Source organism: Salvelinus namaycush, chromosome 5 (genome assembly GCF_016432855.1).
Source record: "Salvelinus namaycush isolate Seneca chromosome 5, SaNama_1.0, whole genome shotgun sequence".
NCBI classification, from domain to species: domain Eukaryota; kingdom Metazoa; phylum Chordata; class Actinopteri; order Salmoniformes; family Salmonidae; genus Salvelinus; species Salvelinus namaycush.
The window spans coordinates 8,184,238-8,208,012 of record NC_052311.1 but is presented as its reverse complement, the minus strand read 5'-3'; the positions used below and the strand labels follow the sequence as shown (position 1 = coordinate 8,208,012).

The following is a 23,775-nucleotide window of genomic DNA, read 5'->3' as shown; positions in this document are numbered from 1 at the left end:
CTCAATTCAAACTCATCTCACCCTAGGACTTCGGCCTAGTACCCCCATCCAAACCAATTCCATCCAACCCTACTTGACCTGAAAGGACCCCACCAGCAACCCCATTCTACCCTACCAGACCCCAACCCTCCCCATCAAGTACCACCCCCAAACCTGCCGCCTTGTCTTGCTGTCTGTTGCAGTTCTGCTTGATTTGTTGAAGTGAATATGTGGTTATCTGCATCGAACACCGCATAGCTTTCACCCATCATCTGACCATCACTGATTACTTTAGGGGAAGGAAGGAGGCATTTCAAACAGGGGAACGTCAACCTGATGGAAAGCCAGGAAGAGATATGTCCGTGTTTCTAATGTCAACGTGTGTGTGTGCACGCATAGCCAACATGTGTCCGGCTCTTCAGTGTTGTAGTGTTAGAGCAGGTGCTTATGGGTAAACATTCTGTGTGTGTGTTATATGGACCAGGGTGTTTTTCTAAGTTTTACAGTAACACAGTATTCAAGAATGTAAATCTTACTGTAAAAATATTTTTGGTTCTGCATAAATATCAACAGAAAATGCGAATGACAGGAAAACGTCAAAATGTTGTCTTCACTCTCTCACACACACAGGCCGCATCCAAGATGGCACCCTATTCCCTATCCCAGAGGCCTATGGGTCTTAATCAAAAGTAGTGCACTATATAGGGAATAGGCTGCCATTTCGGACAGTTTCTGTGCTGCCTTAATGATTTATTTCACCTTTATTTAATCAAGTCAATTGAGAACCTATTATCATTTACAATGACGACCTGGCCAAGAGGTTCAACGTAGAACTGAACACACAATACCACTAAACATATAACACACTATATACAGAGAAAAGGTTCATCAAACATATCATTAAAACAATTACATGTTTACACCCCTTTTACTTTTTCCACATGTTACAGCCTGAATTTAAAATAGATTAACATGTGGAATTCTGTTTCACTGATCTATACACATTACCCCATCATGTCAAAGTGGAATTCTGTTTCACTGATCTATACACATTACCCCACCGTGTCAAAGTGGAATTTTGTTTATAGAACATTTGAGAAATGACTAATACATGAAAAGCTGAAATGTCTTGAGTGAATAAGTATTTAAAACCCCTTTGTTATGACAAGCCTAAATATGTTCAGGAGTAAAAATGTGCTTAATAACAAGTCATAAATTGCGTAGACTCAGTCCGTGTTCAATAATAGTGGTTAACATGATTTTTGAATGTCTACCCCACAAATACAATTATCTGTAAGGAGAGGAAGGAAACTGCTCAGAGATTGCACCATGAGGCCAATGGTGATTTTAAAACAGTTACAGCGTTGAATGGCTGTGATATGAGAGCTTATTAGAATGGATGAACATTGTAGTTACTCCACAATACTAACCTAAATGATAGAGTGGAAATATGGTAGCCTGTACAGAATAAAACATATTCTAAAACCATGCATCCTGTTTACACGGCACTTAACTAATACTGCAAAACACGTGGCCAAGAAATGAACTTTTTGTCCTAAATACAAAGCGTTATGTTGTTCAAGGGGTATGAATACTTTCTGAAAGCACTGTAGCTGTCGGATAGTTTTATTTATATAGAGATCTCAGAATTGCAGTGTAACTACCTAACATTTTGTCTCTGTTACGGGGCGAAAAGTTTTCATGTGCACAAAAATCCAAAATAATAAATGTGAATGTAAAATTTTTACTTTTTTTTATGTACAGTATCAGTCAAAAGTTTGGACAGCTACTCATTCCGTGGTTTTTCTCTTACAATTTTCTACATTGTAGAATAATAGCGAAGACAAACTATGAAATACCACATACGGAATCATGTAGTATCTCAAAGTGTAAAACAAATCAAAATATATTTTATATTTGAGATTCTTCATAGTAGCCACCCTTTGCCTTGACAGCTTTGCACACTCTTGGCATTCTCTCAACCAGCTTCATGAGGTAGTCACCTGGAATGCATTTAAATTAACAGGTGTACCTTGTTAAAAGTGAATTTGTGGAATTCCTTAATGCGTTTGAGCCAATCAGTTGTTGTGACAAGGTAGGGGTGGTATACAGAAGATTAGTAAAAGACCAAGTCCATATTATGGCAACAACAGCTCAAAAGCAAAGAGAAACAGCAGTCCATCATTACTTCAGACATGGTCAGTCAATGTGGAAAATTTCAATAACTTTGAAAGTTAATTCAAGTACAGTCGCAAAAACCATCAAGTGCTATGATGAAACTGTTTCTCATGAGGACCGCCACAGGAAAGGAAGACCCAGAGGATAAGTTCATTAGAGTTACCAGCCTCAGAAATTGCAGCCCATATAAATGCTTCACAGAGTTCAACAGACACATCTCAACATCAACTTTTCAGAGGAGACTGTAGGGTACAAAAAAAAAAATCTGCCACATTGAATGGGCCCCAAGAACAGTGGCCTCCATCGTTCTTAAATGGAAGAAGTTTGGAACCAACAAGCCTCTTCCTAGAGCTGGCTGCCCGGTCAAACTGAGTAATCGGGGGAGAAGGGCCTTTGTCATGGAGGTGACCAAGAACCCGATGCAAGACCTTTAAACAGGTTAATATTCAAAAGCTGCAGGGCCAGACGGATTACCAGGACGTGTACTCAGAGCATGTGCAGACCAGCTGGCAAGTGTCTTCACTGACATTTTCAACCTCTCCCTGTCCAAGTCTGAAATACCAACATGTTTTAAGCAGACCACCATTGTGCCTGTGCCCACGAACACTTAGGTAACCTGCCTAAATGACTTCTGACCTGTAGCGCTGACGTCTGTAACCATGAAGTGCTTTGAAAGGCTGGTCATGGCTCACATCAACACCATCCCATAAACCCTAGACCCACTCCAATTTGCATACTGCCCCAACAGATCCACAGATGATGCAGTCTCTATTGCACTCCACACTGCCCTTTCCCAACTGGACAAAAGGAACACCTATGTGAGAATGCTATTCATTGACCACAGCTCAGTGTTCAAAACCATAGTGCCCTCAAAGCTCATCACTAAGCTAAGGACGCTGGGACAAAACACCTCCCTCTGCAACTAGATTCTGGACTTCCTGACGGAACACCCCCAGGTGGTATGGGTTGGTAACAACACATCCGCCACGCTGATCCTCAACACAGGGGCCCCTCAGGGGTGCGTGCTCAGTCCCCTTCTGCACTCCCTGTTCACTCATGACTGCATGGCCACGCACGACTCCAACACATCATTACATTTGCAGATGACACAACAGTGGTAGGCCTGATCACCGACGACAACGAGACAGTGGAACAGGTTGATAGCTTCAAGTTCCTTGATGTTCACATCACCAACAAAATAACATGGTCCAAGCACACCAAGACAGTCGTGAAGAGGGCACGACAAAACCTATTCCCCCTCAGGAGACTGAAAAGATTTGTAATGGATCCTCAGATCCTCTAAAGGTTCTACCTCTGCACCATCGAGAGCATCCTGACTGGTTGCATCACCGCCTGGTATGGTACTGTTCGGCCTCTGACCGCAAGGCACTACAGAGGGTATTGCGTACGGCCAGTACATTACTGGGGCCAAGCTTCCTGCCATCAAGGACCTCTATACCAGGCTGTGTCAGAGGAAGGCCCTAAAAATTGTCAAAGACTTCAGCCACCCTAGTTATACACTGTTCTCTCTGCTACCGCACGGCAAGCGGTACCGGAGCACCAAGTCTTGGTCCAAGAGACTTAACAGCTTCTACCCTCAAGCCATAAGACTCCTGAACATCTAGTCAAATGGCTACCCAGACTATTCACATTGCCTCCCCTCCACACCACTGCCACTCTCTGTTGTCATCTATGCCTAGTCACTTTAATAACTCTACCTACATGTACATACTACGTCAACTAACCGATGCCCCCGCACATTGACTCTGTACCGGCACCCCCTTGTATATATTGTTCTTTTTTACAGCTACTCTTAAATTACTTGTTACTTTTATATATTTTTTCTTATCCGTATTTTTTGAAACTGCAATGTTGGTTAGTGGCTCGTAAGTAAGTATTTCACTGTAAGGTCTACACCTGTTGTATTCTGCGCATCTGACCACTAAAATGTTTGATTTAACATTGACAGCAATACTACATCCCCAGTCCTTTATCCCCCCCTCAACCACCCCACACCAAGGCGTCATACAAAAAAAATTATGACAGAAAATAAATACACAAGAGAAAATTAAATACAATTAATAAAATAGGTGTTAAGGTAACAATGGAATCCTATTTGCACAGTGTAGCCACTGACATAACTGCTTATGCTGAAAATAACTAGACTTTATTCACTAGCAGCGCAAACACCGTCTGACCGTGTCCCCCAGTCCTGTCCCCGGGGACCCGAGGTGGCACCACTGCCCCCGCATCCAACGCACTCGACTCCAGTCAGAAGTTTGGTGATGATTTGGTCAATTGAATCAAGTGTGCAGGGACTAAGGCAAGTACAAAGATGGCCCCCACAGGGTCAGGAGAAACCGGTCCCTACAGTGGATGAAGAGAACAGCAAGGCAACAGTGCGTGGATGATACTATTAAATGTAATTAAACGGGTATCGCAGTAACAATGGAATTCTATTAACAGATCACAGCCACTTACACAGGACATGACTGCCTATACTGAAATGTTAGCACTAAAGTATGTGGAAGATGGCATCTCTACATAGTTATTCACTACTCTAGAAGTGAAACAAATACTGCTGGATTCACCTGGTGGGTGGTAAAACATTCATACTGCTGGATTCACCTGGTGGGTGGTAAAACATTCATACTGCTGGATTCACCTGGTGGGTGGTAAAACATTCATACTGCTGGATTCACCTGGTGGGTGGTAAAACATGAATACTGCTGGATTCACCTGGTGGGTGGTAAAACATTCATACTGCTGGATTCACCTGGTGGGTGGTAAAACATTCATACTGCTGGATTCACCTGGTGGGTGGTAAAACATTCATACTGCTGGATTCACCTGGTGGGTGGTAAAACATGAATACTGCTGGATTCACCTGGTGGGTGGTAAAACATGAATACTGCTGGATTCACCTGGTGGGTGGTAAAACATGAATACTGCTGGATTCACCTGGTGGGTGGTAAAACATTCATACTGCTGGATTCACCTGGTGGGTGGTAAAACATTCATACTGCTGGATTCACCTGGTGGGTGGTAAAACATTAATACTGCTGGATTCACCTGGTGAGTGGTAAAACATGAATACTGCTGGATTCACCTGGTGGGTGGTAAAACATGAATACTGCTGGATTCACCTGGTGGGTGGTAAAACATTAATACTGCTGGATTCACCTGGTGAGTGGTAAAACATGAATACTGCTGGATTCACCTGGTGGGTGGTAAAACATGAATACTGCCGGATTCACCTGGTGGGTGGTAAAACATTCATACTGCTGGATTCACCTGGTGGGTGGTAAAACATTCATACTGCCGGATTCACCTGGTGGGTGGTAAAACATTCATACTGCCGGATTCACCTGGTGGGTGGTAAAACATTCATACTGCTGGATTCACCTGGTGGGTGGTAAAACATTCATACTGCCTGATTCACCTGGTGGGTGGTAAAACATTCATACTGCCTGATTCACCTGATTTTCCAAGTGACAGTCAAGTGAGGAGCAGCTGTTGTGATGGCACATGCAATGCCCAAACAGCCCAGGTGCTGGAGTAATGTCCAGAATATTATGGTGTCTCGTTCCTTAAGTTGGTGAAGACGATTGTGCCTGGATCCACGTTGGATGGAATATCTCTAGCTATTTGAGGTTGATCGTCTGTCTGCTTGATTTACAGCAGGGTCTCGTTAGATTCAAGAGAAAGCATCAAGGTAACGTGTTCATGTCTTTGTGCCTCGGATTGGACACCAAGTCTGCTGTGCGCAATTGTGTCGGATAGACTATTGCGCAACACCCAACACTTGCTGTTAATTATTCTGCGTATAATGACTAAAATGACGTAGCCTAATGGCCTAATACCACGCTAGGCTAGCTGCCGCCCTAACGAGAAACATTAACAATGGATTAGAGCAGAAATACCACAACAGGCAGCAAAAATGAAAACACATCAGACTGAATGATCAGCAGGTGTATATTGACCAGGTAATGTGTTTTGAAGGAGTGGTGTCAGACTGAATGATCAGCAGGTGTATATTGACCAGGTAATGTGTTTTGAAGGAGTGGTGTCAGACTGAATGATCAGCAGGTGTATATTGATCAGGTAATATGTTTTGAAGGAGTGTGGTGGGATGAATGTGTAAAGTTTTGATGGTCTTTTGCAGCTCATTCCAGTCGTTGGCGGCAGAACACTGGAATGACTGACAGGAATAACCAGCTCTACATCTAGCAGAGAGCAGGTTGCTGTTGCTAGGGGAGATGCTGAGGTAGAGGGGTCTAGTGTCGCGTATGTAAACAGAGCCAGTTGACCAGGCTGTAAAGGTCACAGTGATACGTGTTGAAGGGGGCACAGGTAACAAAGCGGATGGCAGTGTGGTAAAGTACATCTAGTTTGAGGGAGGTTTTGGGGCCTTTAAACCACATTGCCCTTGTCCAGGATTGGCAGTATGTTCATTGTTCCAAGGCTGTGCTTGGCAGGGTGGGTGAAGAATGTTTTTACTGCGGTGGATGGAACTACCCTGGAGGTGGGTATGGAATGACAGTGACCAGTACAGCTGTATACCAGGATATTTATAGGTGTCGACATTAAGGCTGAGCGCATTTAGTCGACTGGTTGATTGTTTGGTTGGATGGGCTGTTTAGTCGACCAAGATTTATTTTGTTGAGCAGCTGCAAAAAATAAATAAATATTAATCATTGTGTCTTACCTGTCTGAGTGGACTAATCCGTTGTGGAGCCCGTGGGAATGGTACAGTCCATCACTAAGTTATGTGCTACTGAAATTGTATATGGTTATATTACGTAGGCACAAGGGTGCCACACAAATACAAATATTGCCTTACAACTGATGCACTTCCTCCCGCGTTGGATAGAGGTCGCTGTCCACAGTTCTGAAACGCATCAGTGCACTGTTGAAATGGTGTCTTTTCCTAGACCATGTTGCTATGTGCAAAGTTAAGCAGCATATTGGTGTAGAGAACTGCTGTGGAGGCAGCAGCAGCAGAATGAGGAGAAAACAGCCCATGACTTAAGTGAAGAGAGAGGAAACCAAGTGAAGAGAGAGGAAACCAACTTAAAGGGAAGTCTATAATCAATAGCCTAACTGTTAAATGTGCCTGGCTTTATAAATATTCCATATATATCTCCAGAAATAAGACAAATCCTGCTTCTGTTGCCTGTTTGAGTGTTTGTTTAATAGAGTACTGATTCTGTGAGCACCAACTACAACATGTTGGATATTTTTGTTTTACCAAGTCAGTTGTTTTTAATATTTTCTCTGCTCTGATAAGGGATGTACACGTGTTTGTTCCACTGGAATAGCCTCTCAGGTATAATTTATAATTTATTTACTGTTTACACTTCGATTGTCAAATTCTATTTGTAAAAATAACCCTCCATCTCCTTATTGTTATGATCATCAAATCAAGTTTATTTTATATAGCCCTTCGTACATCAGCTAATATCTCGAAGTGCTGTACAGAAACCCAGCCTAAAACCCCAAACAGCAAGCAATGCAGGTGTAGAAGCACGGTGGCTAGGAAAAACTCCCTAGAAAGACCAAAACCTAGGAAGAAACCTAGAGAGGAACCAGGCTATGAGGGGTGGCCAGTCCTCTTCTGGCTGTGCCGGGTGGAGATTATAACAGAACATGGCTAAGATGTTCAAATGTTCATAAATGACCAGCATGGTCAAATAATAATCAGGAGTAAATGTCAGTTGGCTTTTCATAGCCGATCATTAAGAGTATGTCTACCGCTCCTGCGGTCTCTAGAGAGTTGAAAACAGCAGGTCTGGGACAGGTAGCACGTCCGGTGGACAGGTCAGGGTTCCATAGCCGCAGGCAGAACAGTTGAAACTGGAACAGGTCAGGTCATCATTATGATAAGTCATGTAATTATCATTAGTAGGCTTAGTATAGCAGCCTCCTATAACCACCATGGAGATGAAGGCTTTAGAGTACTTCCTGTTTAGTCTTAATACTGTAACGCACTCACATATGACCCAACACACAGCCCCCCTCTCCCTGCATGGTGAACATATGACCCAACACACAGCCCCTCTCTCCTCTCTCCCTGCATGGTGAACATATGACCCAACACACAGCCCCTCTCTCCTCTCTCTCCCTGCATGGTGAACATATGACCCAACACACAGCCCCTCTCTCCTCTCTCCCTGCATGGTGAACATATGACCCAACACACAGCCTCTCTCTCCTCTCTCCCTGCATGGTGAACATATGACCCAACACACAGCCTCTCTCTCCTCTCTCCCTGCATGGTGAACATATGACCCAACACACAGCCCCTCTCTCCTCTCCCTGCATGGTGAACATATGACCCAACACACAGCCCCTCTCTCCTCTCTCACCCTGCATGATGAACATATGACCCAACACACAGCCCCTCTCTCCTCTCTCCCTGCATGGTGAACATATGACCCAACACACAGCCCCTCTCCTCTCTCTCCCTGCATGATGAACATATGACCCAACACACAGCCCCTCTCTCCTCTCTCCCTGCATGGTGAACATATGACCCAACACACAGCCTCTCTCTCCTCTCCCTGCATGGTGAACATATGACCCAACACACAGCCCCCCTCTCCCTGCATGGTGAACATATGACCCAACACACAGCCCCTCTCTCCTCTCTCTCCCTGCATGGTGAACATATGACCCAACACACAGCCCCTCTCTCCTCTCTCCCTGCATGGTGAACATATGACCCAACACACAGCCTCTCTCTCCTCTCTCTCCCTGCATGGTGAACATATGACCCAACACACAGCCCCTCTCTCCTCTCCCTGCATGGTGAACATATGACCCAACACACAGCCCCTCTCTCCACTCTCTCCCTGCATGGTGAACATATGACCCAACACACAGCCCCTCTCTCCTCTCTCTCCCTGCATGGTGAACATATGACCCAACACACAGCCTCTCTCCACTCTCTCCCTGCATGGTGAACATATGACCCAACACACAGCCCCTCTCTCCACTCTCTCCCTGCATGGTGAACATATGACCCAACACACAGCCCCTCTCTCCTCTCCCTGCATGGTGAACATATGACCCAACACACAGCCCCTCTCTCCACTCTCTCCCTGCATGGTGAACATATGACCCAACACACAGCCCCTCTCTCCTCTCTCTCCCTGCATGGTGAACATATGACCCAACACACAGCCTCTCTCCACTCTCTCCCTGCATGGTGAACATATGACCCAACACACAGCCCCTCTCTCCTCTCTCTCCCTGCATGGTGAACATATGACCCAACACACAGCCTCTCTCCACTCTCTCCCTGCATGGTGAACATATGACCCAACACACAGCCCCCCTCTCCCTGCATGGTGAACATATGACCCAACACACAGCCCCTCTCTCCTCTCTCTCCCTGCATGGTGAACATATGACCCAACACACAGCCCCTCTCTCCTCTCTCTCCCTGCATGATGAACATATGACCCAACACACAGCCTCTCTCCACTCTCTCCCTGCATGGTGAACATATGACCCAACACACAGCCCCTCTCTCCTCTCTCTCCCTGCATGGTGAACATATGACCCAACACACAGCCTCTCTCCACTCTCTCCCTGCATGGTGAACATATGACCCAACACACAGCCCCTCTCTCCACTCTCTCCCTGCATGGTGAACATATGACCCAACACACAGCCCCTCTCTCCTCTCTCTCCCTGCATGGTGAACATATGACCCAACACACAGCCCCTCTCTCCTCTCTCTCCCTGCATGGTGAACATATGACCCAACACACAGCCTCTCTCCACTCTCTCCCTGCATGGTGAACATATGACCCAACACACAGCCCCTCTCTCCACTCTCTCCCTGCATGGTGAACATATGACCCAACACACAGCCCCTCTCTCCTCTCTCTCCCTGCATGGTGAACATATGACCCAACACACAGCCCCTCTCTCCTCTCTCTCCCTGCATGGTGAACATATGACCCAACACACAGCCCCTCTCTCCTCTCTCTCCCTGCATGGTGAACATATGACCCAACACACAGCCCCTCTCTCCTCTCTCTCCCTGCATGGGTGTTTGGCAACATAATATACTAGTGCTTTCTCCTCTCTCTCCCTGCATGGGTGTTTGGCAACATAATATACTAGTGCTTTCTCCTCTCTCTCCCTGCATGGGTGTTTGGCAACATAATATACTAGTGCTCTCTCCTCTCTCTCCCTGCATGGTGAACATATGACCCAACACACAGCCTCTCTCCACTCTCTCCCTGCATGGTGAACATATGACCCAACACACAGCCCCTCTCTCCTCTCTCTCCCTGCATGGTGAACATATGACCCAACACACAGCCCCTCTCTCCTCTCTCTCCCTGCATGGTGAACATATGACCCAACACACAGCCCCTCTCTCCTCTCTCTCCCTGCATGGTGAACATATGACCCAACACACAGCCCCTCTCTCCTCTCTCTCCCTGCATGGGTGTTTGGCAACATAATATACTAGTGCTTTCTCCTCTCTCTCCCTGCATGGGTGTTTGGCAACATAATATACTAGTGCTTTCTCCTCTCTCTCCCTGCATGGGTGTTTGGCAACATAATATACTAGTGCTTTCTCCTCTCTCTCCCTGCATGGGTGTTTGGCAACATAATATACTAGTGCTTTCTCCTCTCTCTCCCTGCATGGGTGTTTGGCAACATAATATACTAGTGCTTTCTCCTCTCTCTCCCTGCATGGGTGTTTGGCAACATAATATACTAGTGCTTTCTCCTCTCTCTCCCTGCATGGGTGTTTGGCAACATAATATACTAGTGCTTTCTCCTCTCTCTCCCTGCATGGGTGTTTGGCAACATAATATACTAGTGCTTTCTCCTCTCTCTCCCTGCATGGGTGTTTGGCAACATAATATACTAGTGCTTTCTCCTCTCTCTCCCTGCATGGGTGTTTGGCAACATAATATACTAGTGCTTTCTCCTCTCTCTCCCTGCATGGGTGTTTGGCAACATAATATACTAGTGCTTTCTCCTCTCTCTCCCTGCATGGGTGTTTGGCAACATAATATACTAGTGCTTTCTCCTCTCTCTCCCTGCATGGGTGTTTGGCAACATAATATACTAGTGCTTTCTCCTCTCTCTCCCTGCATGGGTGTTTGGCAACATAATATACTAGTGCTTTCTCCTCTCTCTCCCTGCATGGGTGTTTGGCAACATAATATACTAGTGCTTTCTCCTTCTTTTTCTTCATCTCCTCTCTCTCCCTGCATGGGTGTTTGGCAACATAATATACTAGTGCTTTCTCCTCTCTCTCCCTGCATGGGTGTTTGGCAACATAATATACTAGTGCTTTCTCCTCTCTCTCCCTGCATGGGTGTTTGGCAACATAATATACTAGTGCTTTCTCCTCTCTCTCCCTGCATGGGTGTTTGGCAACATAATATACTAGTGCTTTCTCCTCTCTCTCCCTGCATGGGTGTTTGGCAACATAATATACTAGTGCTTTCTCCTCTCTCTCCCTGCATGGGTGTTTGGCAACATAATATACTAGTGCTTTCTCCTCTCTCTCCCTGCATGGGTGTTTGGCAACATAATATACTAGTGCTTTCTCCTCTCTCTCCCTGCATGGGTGTTTGGCAACATAATATACTAGTGCTTTCTCCTCTCTCTCCCTGCATGGGTGTTTGGCAACATAATATACTAGTGCTTTCTCCTTCTTTTTCTTCATCTCCACTATTTTCTACAACTAGTCAGTTATTCCACACCTCCAACTTCCCCGTTACCTCCCGAGCAACCAGTAAACATTCCCCCATTTTGAGGTTTATTTGTCACAACCTCTGCATCCATTTTGCTGTCATGTGTTCTGAGTTTATAACCAATATATTGATGTGATGATATTGATGTGATTTATTTATCACGGCCCCGCACAATCAAATCAATTGCGGTCGGACTCCCTCTAGTCATTTTTGTCTCTTAATGATTTCATCAGACAGTGTGCTTAAAGCATCAGACACGCTCAGTGCATATAGTTGATTTTATTCAAATGCATAGGATGTCTATATATGGAAAAATACAAATGAGAAAATGTTGTCCGATCAGTTGTTTGCAAGAACAAAAGACTCTCGGTCGACCAATATTTTTTGGGGGTGTCATGGACAGCCCTAGTCAACACTCTAGCTCTGACCCATTCAGGATGAGAATGTTAGGAGGGCAGGCAGGTTGAGGTAGTTCTGTTGGTGTTGGTAAGGTCAGAGAAGGCATGTTGTGAGTGGTTTTCAAACCAGCCTGAACAATCCTCTGAACCCAGGTCGCTGACTGTGTTGAGCAAGATGCACTAGTTAACAGAAGGCTTTAGCCAGATGAATTTCAACAGCCTCATAATACTGCTTGTTGTCAAAAGCCCATGTGACATTGTTTAGACAGGAAATACAACCATCAACCCCCCAGACCTCAGCCCTCCACTACTTCCCTTGGCCTGCCTGCCCGCCTGGGGCAGCGTTGTAAAATCCTTCTGACAGCCAGGTGTAGGCTAAGGTTTGACTCAGTCACACAGGCAGAGCAGAGGGTACACTGACTGGCAGGATCCACCCACTAACACACACTTTTACTTGTAAACTTTTCTGTTGCAAAGATGGTTCCGTTCTGTATGGCTGTGTCTTGTGAACTCCAGCTTTGCTTGTGTGTGTGATTTCATCTTCACTTCACTGTTGTGTAGGGCTTGCAAGTTAACCATTTCACTGTACTTGTGCATGTGGCAACTACAACTTGAAACTTCTACTTGAAACTACAACTTGAAACTTCTACTTCCACTAATGTAGGTTAGAGGCAAACATCAGGGGGAGAGTTGGGATCATTCTAGCTCACTTTCCCCCACATCTCTGGTGTCAACGCACACACAGTATTTTTGCTTGGGTGGCCTCCCTGGATGGGAAGTGGGTCTTGCTCCTTGTGAAATAGGTCATTCAGTCTAGGTTAACAGAACAAGCAGTCTGTATTTTCCTGTTCCCTGCGTCTCGGTCCTCTCCTTCCCTGCGTCTCGGTCCTCTCCTTCCCTGCGTCTCGGTCCTCTCCTTCCCTGCGTCTCGGTCCTTTCACTCCCTGCGTCTCGGTCCTCACTCCCTGCCACCCTGTAGGCCCCATCTATAAGTCACCACTAGCTAGCCCCCTAGACACTAGCTAGCCCACTAGACCAGGGGTGGGTAATTCCAGTCCTTGAGGGCCTGATTGGTGTCACAGTATTTGCCCCAGCTAACTCACCTGACCCCAATAATCACCTAATCATGATCTTCAGTTTAGAATGCAATGTGATTAATCAGCTGTGTTTGCTGGAGAGAGAGAAAAGGTGCCACCAATCAGGCCCTCGAGGACTGGAGTTGCCCAACCGTGCCCTAGACGCTAGCTGGCCCCCTAGACGCTAGCTGGCCCCCTAGCCCTTTAGATAGGGGTTAGGGTGCTATCTTAGACTAGTCTAGGCCCTAACTCCTAGCTTAGACTAGTCTAGACCCCAGGCACTGGGGTTAGATCTGTGAGGACTGGGTCAGTCGGTGTAGGCAATATGTCTACATTTCCTCCTCAGAGGGAAAGGTGGAGCTGCTCTTCGTGTGAAGACCTTTTTAACATGTACACACACACACACTGTACAAAATAGAGGTCGACCGAGTAGGATTTGTCAACGCCGATACCAATACCAATTTATTGGAGGACCAAAAAAAGCCGATACCGATTTAATAAGCCTATTTATTTATTTAGTTATTGATATATATTTGTAATGATGACAATTACAACAATACTGAATGAACACTTTTATTTTAACTTAATATAATACATAAATAACATCTATTTAGTCTCAAATAAATAATGAAACATGTTCAGTTTGGTTTAAATAATCCAAAAACACTCAGTGTTGGAGAAGATAGAAGTGCAATATGTGCCATGTAAAAAAGCTAATGTTTACGTTCCTTGCTCAGAACATGAGAACATATGAAAGCTAGTGGTTCCTTTTAACATGAGTCTTCAAAATTCCCAGGTAAGAAGTTTTAGGGTGTAGTTATTATAGGAATTATGACGCGTCGACTATTTCTCTCAATACCATTTGTTTTTCATATACCTTTGACTATTGGATGTTCTAATAGGCATTTTAGTATTGCCAGCCTAATATCAGGAGTTGATAGGCTTGAAGTCATAAACAGCGCTGTGCTTCAAGCATTGCGAAGAGCTGCTGGCAAACGCAGTAAAGTTTGAATGAATGCTTACGAGCCTGCTGCTGCCTACCACCGCTCAGTCAGACTGCTCTATCAAATATCAAATCATAGACTTAATTATAATATAATAAACACAGAATTACGAGCCTTTGGTCATTAATATGGTCAAATCCAGAAACTATCATCTCGAAAACAAGACGTTTATTCTTTCAGGTAAATACAGAACCGTTCCGTATTTTATCTAACGGGTGGCATCCATAAGTCTAAATATTCCTGTTACATTGCACAACCTCCAATGTTATGTCATAATTATGTTAAATTCTGGCAAATTATTTCGCAACGAGCCAGCCGGCGCAAACTGTTGCATAAACCCTGACTCTGCGTGCAATGAACGCAAGAGAAGTGACACAATTTCCCTAGTTAATATTGCCTGCTAACATGAATTTATTTAAACTAAATATGCAGACAAAAAATATAGTTCTGTGTATTGATTTTAAGAAAAGCATTGATGTTTTTTTTTTTTATATTTAATTTTTTCCTTTTCCAATTAAGAACATTCAAAACGAAAATGAAAAGATATTAGACAACAATATGACAAAGTGACAGTAACAGACTGTCACTTTAAAATAATGAAACATTAAAAAAATTAGGCATTGGATCATATGGTCACCTGCCTTAAGCTACATATTATACAAGGATTATATAGAGATTCAATCAATGTGAGGAGATGCTCCATATCAATGTGATGTGAGGAGAGATGCTCCATATCAATGTGATGTGAGGGGAGATGCTCCATATCAATGTGATGTGGGGGGAGATGCTCCATATCAATGTGATGTGGGGGGAGATGCTCCATATCAATGTGATGTGAGGGGAGATGCTCCATATCAATGTGATGTGAGGGGAGATGCTCCATATCAATGTGATGTGAGGGGAGATGCTCCATATCAATGTGATGTGAGGGGAGATGCTCCATATCAATGTGATGTGAGGGGAGATGCTCCATATCAATGTGATGTGAGGGGAGATGCTCCATATCAATGTGATGTGAGGGAGATGCTCCATATCAATGTGATGTGAGGGGAGATGCTCCATATCAATGTGATGTGAGGGGAGATGCTCCATATCAATGTGATGTGAGGGGAGATGCTCCATATCAATGTGATGTGAGGGGAGATGCTCCATATCAATGTGATGTGAGGGGAGATGCTCCATATCAATGTGATGTGAGGGGAGATGCTCCATATCAATGTGATGTGAGGGGAGATGCTCCATATCAATGTGATGTGAGGGGAGATGCTCCATATCAATGTGATGTGAGGGGAGATGCTCCATATCAATGTGATGTGAGGGGAGATGCTCCATATCAATGTGATGTGAGGGGAGATGCTCCATATCAATGTGATGTGAGGGGAGATGCTCCATATCAATGTGATGTGAGGGGAGATGCTCCATATCAATGTGATGTGAGGGGAGATGCTCCATATCAATGTGATGTGAGGGGAGATGCTCCATATCAATGTGATGTGAGGGGAGATGCTCCATATCAATGTGATGTGAGGGGAGATGCTCCATATCAATGTGATGTGAGGGGAGATGCTCCATATCAATGTGATGTGAGGGGAGATGCTCCATATCAATGTGATGTGAGGGGAGATGCTCCATATCAATGTGATGTGAGGGGAGATGCTCCATATCAATGTGATGTGAGGGGAGATGCTCCATATCAATGTGATGTGAGGGGAGATGCTCCATATCAATGTGATGTGAGGGGAGATGCTCCATATCAATGTGATGTGAGGGGAGATGCTCCATATCAATGTGATGTGAGGGGAGATGCTCCATATCAATGTGATGTGAGGGGAGATGCTCCATATCAATGTGATGTGAGGGGAGATGCTCCATATCAATGTGATGTGAGGGGAGATGCTCCATATCAATGTGAGGGGAGATGCTCCATATCAATGTGAGGGGAGATGCTCCATATCAATGTGAGGGGAGATGCTCCATATCAATGTGAGGGGAGATGCTCCATATCAATGTGAGGGGAGATGCTCCATATCAATGTGAGGGGAGATGCTCCATATCAATGTGAGGGGAGATGCTCCATATCAATGTGAGGGGAGATGCTCCATATCAATGTGAGGGGAGATGCTCCATATCAATGTGAGGGGAGATGCTCCATATCAATGTGAGGGGAGATGCTCCATATCAATGTGAGGGGAGATGCTCCATATCAATGTGAGGGGAGATGCTCCATATCAATGTGAGGGGAGATGCTCCATATCAATGTGAGGGGAGATGCTCCATATCAATGTGAGGGGAGATGCTCCATATCAATGTGAGGGGAGATGCTCCATATCAATGTGAGGGGAGATGCTCCATATCGATGTGATGTGAGATGCTCCATATCGATGTGATGTGAGATGCTCCATATCGATGTGATGTGAGATGCTCCATATCGATGTGAGGTGAGATGCTCCCTATCGATGTGAGGGGAGATGCTCCCTATCGATGTGAGGGGAGATGCTCCCTATCGATGTGAGGGGAGATGCTCCCTATCGATGTGAGGGGAGATGCTCCCTATCGATGTGAGGGGAGATGCTCCCTATCGATGTGAGGGGAGATGCTCCCTATCGATGTGAGGGGAGATGCTCCCTATCGATGTGAGGGGAGATGCTCCCTATCGATGTGAGGGGAGATGCTCCCTATCGATGTGAGGGGAGATGCTCCCTATCGATGTGAGGGGAGATGCTCCCTATCGATGTGAGGGGAGATGCTCCCTATCGATGTGATGTGAGGGGAGATGCTCCATATAAATATATAAAAGGTTGCCAAATTCTGTAAAATATGTCTAACTTATTCCTCAAGCAGTAAGTGATTTTCTCCCGTGGGATACAACTATTAACTTCCAATAGCCACATTTCAACTGGCAGGGAGGAATCCGATTTCCATTTCAAGGCAATACATTTCTGTTAGCTGTGTAGTATGACTTTGCCTAAGATTGGAATTAGTAAAGTTACCCAGTAGACAGACGTCCGGGTCTAAAGGGAATGCAACCCCGTGAATTGAGAATAAGGTATCGCATGCCCCCTGCCAGAAACCGTGTAGTTTTGAACACTGCCAAGTGGAATGTTACTTCATCTGAGCCACATCTAAAACATAGAGAGGTGATATCAGGGTTGAACTGCGGTCTAGATGGGGTGATATAGAGCTGATGGAGGAAATGAAACTGGATCAGTCTGTATCTGGACTTCAATGTGGAAGTAACACCATCCCTGCATAGGTCACTCCATAGACCCTCATCAAGATTAATACCCAAATCTTTTCCCCATCTAAGTCGGGGTTTATCAAGCTCAGGCAGTGTTAGTCCTGACATAAGAGCGTCGTAAACACGGGGGAAAAGGCATTGACGTTTATGGTTAGGTACATTCGTGCAACGATCCATGTCTCAATTGTCTCCAGGCTTATTCTTCTTTAACATGTCTCCACCCCTTCATCTACACTGGTTGAAGTGGATTTAACAAGTGACATCAATAAGCTTTCATCATAGCTTTCACCTGGTCAGTCTGTCATGGAAAGAGCAGGTGTTCCTAATGTTTTGTACACTCTGTGTATACACCCAAGACAGTGAAGCTTGTCAAATCAGTTTTCCTGACTTGGATCTAACCCATGCTTGTGTTTTCTGTGTTTCTTTATGAATGCCTCTTCTAACATTGGATTGGCTGTGGCTGGACTTGCCTCTACGATCACCTGCCTGGCTTCATTGGTCTGGTTTTGCCCCCATGCCTGTGTTTCCTGTGATGACCTTTAACCCGGAAGGCATTGGTAAACTTTCAACTGCGGATGGTAAAGCGTTTGCAGATCCCGAGGTGCTGCGGAGGCTGACGTCGTCAGTGAGCTGTGCCCTGGACGAGGCGGCTGCCGCCCTGACGCGCATGAGAGCAGAGAACACACTCAACGCTGGCCAGGCCGACAAGTATGTATCTACCCCAGTCTGTAAATCAAATCAGTCTATTGCTCAAATACACATGTTCAGCAGATGTTATTGCGGGTGTAGCAAAATGCTTGTGTTTCTAGCTCCAACAATGCAGTAATATCTAGCAATTCACGACATTACACACAAACTTAAGTAAAAGAATGGAATTAAAGAATATATAAATATTAGGACGGGCAATGTTGGCGTGGCATTGACTAAAATACAGTAGAATAGAATACATTATATACAATGAGATGAGTAAAGCAAAAATATGTTAACATTATTAAAGTGACTAGTGTTCCATTATTAAAGTGACCAGTGATTTCAAGTCTATTTATGAAGGGCAGCAGCCTCTAAGGTGCAGGGTTAGATAGCCATCACATACCTCGTGATGGCTATTTAACAGTCTGATGGCCTTGAGATAGAAGCTGTTTTTCAGTCTCTCGGTCCCAGCTTTGATGCACCTGTACTGACCTCGCCTTCTGGATGATAGCGGTGTGAACAGGCAGTGGCTCGGGTGGTTGTTGTCCTTGAGGATCTTTTTGGCCTTCCTGTGACATCGGGTGCTGTAGGTGTCCTGGAGGGCAGGTAGTTTGCCCCCGGGGATGCGTTGTGCAGACCGCACCACACTCTGGAGAGCGTTGTGGTTGCAGTCGCTGCAGTTGCCGTACCAGGTGGTGATACAGCCCGACAGGATGCTGTCAATTGTGCATCTGTAAAAGTTTGAGGGTTTTTGGTGCCAAGCCAAATTTCATCAGCCTGCTGAGGTTGAAGAGGCGTTGTTGCGCCTTCTACCCCACCCTGTCTGTGTGGGTGGAACATTTCAGTTGGTCAGTGATGTTTACGCTGAGGAACTTGAAGTTTTCCACCTGCTCCAATGCTGTCCCTTCGATGTGGATAGTGGGGTGCTCCCGCTGCTGTTTCCTGACGTCCACACTGAGTTTTGTCGACATTGATGGAGAGGTTATTGTTCTGACACCACATTCCGAGGGCTCTCGCCTCCTCCCTGTAGGCCGTCTCGTCGTTGTTGGTAATCAAGCCCACTACTGTTGTGTCGTCTGCAAACTTGATGATTGAGTTGGAGGCGTGCATGGCCACGCAGTCATGGGTGAACAGGGAGTACAGGAGGGGGCTGAGAACGCACCCTTGTGGAGCCCCTGTGTTGAGGATCAGCTTCACCACCTGGGGGCGGCCCGTCAGGAAGTCCAAGACCCAGTTGCACAGGGCGGGGTTCAGACCCAGGGTCTGAGCTTAATGATGAGCTTGGAGAGTACCATGGTGTTAAATGCTGAGCTATAGCCAATGAACAGCATTCTTACATAGGTATTCCTCTTGTCCAGATGGGATAGGACAGTGTGCAGTGTGATGGCGATTGCATCTTCTGTGGAACTGTTGGGGCAGTATGCAAACTGAAGTGGGTCTAGGGTGGCAGGTAAGGTGGAGGTGATATGATCCTTGACTAGTCTCTCAAATCACTTCATGATGACAGAAGTGAGTGCTACGGGGCTATAGTCATTTACTTCAGTTACCTTAGCCTTCTTGGGTACAAGAACAATGGTGGCCATCTTGAAGCATGTGGGAACAGCAGACAGGGATTGATTGAATATGTCCATAAACACACCAGCCAGCTGGTCTGCTCATGCTCTGAGGACGCGGCTAGAGATGCCGTCTGGGCCGGCAGCCTTGTGAGGGTTAACACGTTTAAATATCTTACTCACGTCGGCCATGGAGAAGGAGAGCCCACAGTTCTTGGTAGCGGGCCGCTTCGGTGGCACTGTTATCCTCAAAGCAGGTGAAGATGTTTAGCTTGTCCGGGAGCAACACGTCGGTGTCCCAGACCTCCTTGTAGTCTGTGATTGTCTATAGACCCTGCCACATATGTCTGAGCCGTTGAATTGCGACTCTACTTTGTCTCTATACTGACGTTTTGCCTGTTTGATTGCCTTACGGAGGGAATCAAACAGGCAACATCAATATATCTATCAATACACAAAACACACTCAACGCTGGCCAGGCTGACAAGTATGTGACACCCACTGAATATAGCAGTATCTGCATTTCAATCAGTCAGTGTGTTACCTCTGTGATCCATCAGTCAGTGTGTTACGTCTGTGATCAATATGTCAATCAATCAGTCAGTGTGTTACGTCTGTGATCAATCAGTCAGTGTGTTACCTCTGTGATCCATCAGTCAGTGTGTTACGTCTGATCAGTATGTTAATCAGTCAGTGTGTTACCTCTGATCAATATGTCTGGTTGTTTTTCTTTAAAAATAATAGTAGAAGTGTGATTATGAGGTGTGTGTGTGTAAGGGCTGTGTGTGTGTTCTGCTGTCACAGGGGCAGTAATTGTAGCAGTCTGGTTATTTTCAGCCGGAGTCTAGCTGAGGCGTGTTCGGACGGAGACGTGAACGCCGTGAGGAAGCTGCTAGACGAGGGGCGGAGCGTCAACGAACACACTGAGGAAGGAGAGAGTCTTCTCTGCCTCGCCTGCTCTGCTGGATACTATGAACTCGCACAGGTGTGTGTGTGTGAGAGAGAACAGTGCAGTGTGTGTGTGAGAGATAGGTGCAGTGTGTGTGTGTGTGTGTGTGTGAGAGGACAGTGCAGTGTGTGTGTGTGTGTGTGTGTGAGAGAGAACAGTGCAGTGTGTGTGTGTGTGTGAGAGAGAGAACAGTGCAGTGTGTGTGTGTGTGAGAGAGAGAACAGCGCAGTGTGTGTGTGTGTGAGAGAACAGCGCAGTGTGTGTGTGTGTGAGAGAACAGCGCAGTGTGTGTGTGTGTGAGAGAACAGCGCAGTGTGTGTGTGTGTGTGTGTGAGAACAGCGCTGTGTGTGTGTGTGAGAGAGAGAACAGCGCAGTGTGTGTGTGTGTGAGAGAACAGCGCTGTGTGTGTGTGTGAGAGAACAGCGCCGTGTGTGTGTGTGAGAGAACAGTACAGTGTGTGTGTGAGAGAGAGCAGTACAGTGTGTGTGTGTGTGTGTGTGAGAGAACAGTGCAGTGTGTGTGTGTGTGTGTGTGAGAGAGAACAGTGCTGTGTGTGTGTGTGAGAGAACAGTGCAGTGTGTGTGCTTGCACAAATGTGTAATCGTCCTTTTAAAAAACAAATTTAAGTCATTTTAGTAACTTTGGTGAAGTGTCTCTTTTTTGGGGGGGTGAGGTCAGGATGAGGTTGAGTCCCCCACAAACACTCTACACCATACATTTACATTATATGACCTCTGATCCCCGACCCCTGCTGTGATTGGTGGTTAGGTGCTGCTGGCCATGCATGCCAACGTGGAGGACCGGGGGATTAAAGGTGACATCACGCCCCTGATGGCGGCGGCGAGCGGCGGTTACGTCGACATCGTCAAGCTGCTCCTGGTCCACGGGGCTGACGCCAACGCACAGTCCTCCACCGGTACGAATACACACTCCTTTTCCATCTGCCTTGTGTGTGTGGTTATTTATTGTCATCATTTTTTTGTCCAAACCAAAGTGTTTAGATTTCTGCTTGGATAATATGTCTCTCTCCCTCTGTAGGTAACACAGCCCTGACGTACGGTCTCTCTCCCTCTGTAGGTAACACAGCCCTGACGTACGGTCTCTCTCCCTCTGTAGGTAACACAGCCCTGACGTACGCCTGTGCTGGGGGGTTCGTAGATGTGGTGAAGGTTCTCCTAAAGGAGGGGGCCAACATCGAGGACCACAACGAGAACGGACACACCCCTCTAATGGAGGGGGCGAGCGCGGGCCACGTGGAGGTGGCCAGGGTTCTGCTGGAGTACGGCGCCGGGATCAACACACACTCCAACGAGTTCAAGGAGAGCGCCCTCACACTCGCCTGCTACAAAGGTCTTCTTCACTTGTTGTCTACGTATTCAAGTGTTACCTTTGTTTTGTTACGTTTTCTGGTGGCCCCCCCCCCCAATGCATCATTCAGAGTCTCAGACAACAAAATGTCCATTTCTATTAAATGATTTCCCTCCCTCCAGGTCATCTGGACATGGTAAGGTTTCTGCTGGAAGCCGGGGCAGATCAGGAGCATAAGACGGATGAGATGCACACAGCGCTGATGGAAGCCTGCATGGTGAGCATATGACCCAACACACAGCCTCTCTCTACCTGCATGTCAACCTTGTGTCATAACCCACTCAGGTGCTTATGTTGTCCCTGTGTGTGTGTGCTTCCTGTCCCAGGATGGGCATGTGGAGGTGGCACGGCTGCTGTTGGACAGCGGGGCGCAGGTCAACATGCCAGCTGACTCCTTCGAGTCGCCCCTCACCCTGGCAGCCTGCGGCGGGCATGTAGATCTAGCAGCTCTGCTCATAGAGAGAGGGGCCAACCTAGAGGAGGTGAGTAGCAACACACAGTCCTATTGGAGTGTATGTTTTCATGTGTGTCTAGATGAATGATGAGGGCTACAGCCCTCTGATGGGTTAGCGTCCAACACAGAGCGAGAGATGGTGAATCCCAAACCACCACCTCTCCCTTACCAACCCGCGTGAAGGGCCCTCGGTTGTCACTCTGAGGGTGACTTCCAGAGAGTGGCAAGGCGATGTTAAACCCATCAACTTCAGGACACACACCTGACTTACGTCACGCAGTTCATGTTCTGCTTTTAGTAAAAAACCCTGTCGTTTTACAGAACATAAACCTCTAACAGTCAAACGTTTCATTTGAGAGGTATTTGTCTTTTACATGTCAAGTCTCGACATCAGGCAAACCAATGCACGTGTCATAGAATTAAGCACCCCTTTCCATTCTTTTGTGTGAAATTGCACACATTTTAAAATAACATGGTGCCTTATGGGATTCCACTTCGCTATGAAGCCAGTAGCATTGCAGGCTCAGTCAAAGTGCCTACTGGAGGGGATAATGAGCCCCTACGCCCTGGATCGTTTTCACTCCTTCAGCTTTGGGACAGTTGTGCAAATGGCGAAGGTGCGCGTGAACTCTGAAATGGAGGGGCCAGGGGAAGGGGGTGTTTTAGGATTCAGCCGCTGAGTAACAGTGTATGTTTTAATGTGTCTAGGTGAATGATGAAGGTTACACCCCTCTGATGGAGGCAGCTAGAGAAGGTCATGAAGAGATGGTGGCCCTGCTACTGGCTCAGGGTAATCAACTGGCAGATAAATGGATACCTGCACACTGTTCAATGCTCTTGCATATATACTATGTTATTGTGTGTAATGAAGTACTTTGTCAGGCCTGTTGGAGAGAGTCTCACTCCTAATATAGACCCTAACCTCTCATCTCTCTCCCTCCCTCCAGGTGCGAACATCAACGCCCAGACGGAGGAGACGCAGGAGACAGCCTTGACGCTGTCCTGCTGTGGAGGGTTCCTGGAGGTGGCGGACTTCCTCATCAAGGCCGGGGCCGACATCGAGCTGGGCTGCTCCACTCCTCTCATGGAGGCTGCACAGGAGGGACACCTGGAGCTGGTCAAATACCTCCTGGCTGCAGGTGAGATGGGGAAT

At 46.3% G+C, this 23,775-nt stretch overlaps 1 protein-coding gene across 11 annotated transcripts in view; it reads left to right on the top strand.

The window, feature by feature from the left end:
• The window catches only part of LOC120047915 (ankyrin repeat and KH domain-containing protein 1-like), a 72,172-nt gene that overhangs the window by 11,507 nt on the left and 36,890 nt on the right, over positions 1-23,775 (top strand). For 6 of the 11 annotated variants that reach the window (XM_038993516.1, XM_038993515.1, XM_038993514.1 and 3 more), the window contains exons 3-10: positions 18,159-18,315; positions 20,673-20,835; positions 21,569-21,716; positions 21,878-22,150; positions 22,291-22,385; positions 22,489-22,650; positions 23,331-23,412; positions 23,570-23,761. In XM_038993516.1, coding sequence (XP_038849444.1) covers positions 18,159-18,315; positions 20,673-20,835; positions 21,569-21,716; positions 21,878-22,150; positions 22,291-22,385; positions 22,489-22,650; positions 23,331-23,412; positions 23,570-23,761 — 1,272 coding nt within the window. The remainder of the gene's footprint in view (positions 1-18,158; positions 18,316-20,672; positions 20,836-21,568; positions 21,717-21,877; positions 22,151-22,290; positions 22,386-22,488; positions 22,651-23,330; positions 23,413-23,569; positions 23,762-23,775) is intronic. The other 5 variants (XM_038993524.1, XM_038993521.1, XM_038993518.1 and 2 more) reach the window with 4 other exon arrangements.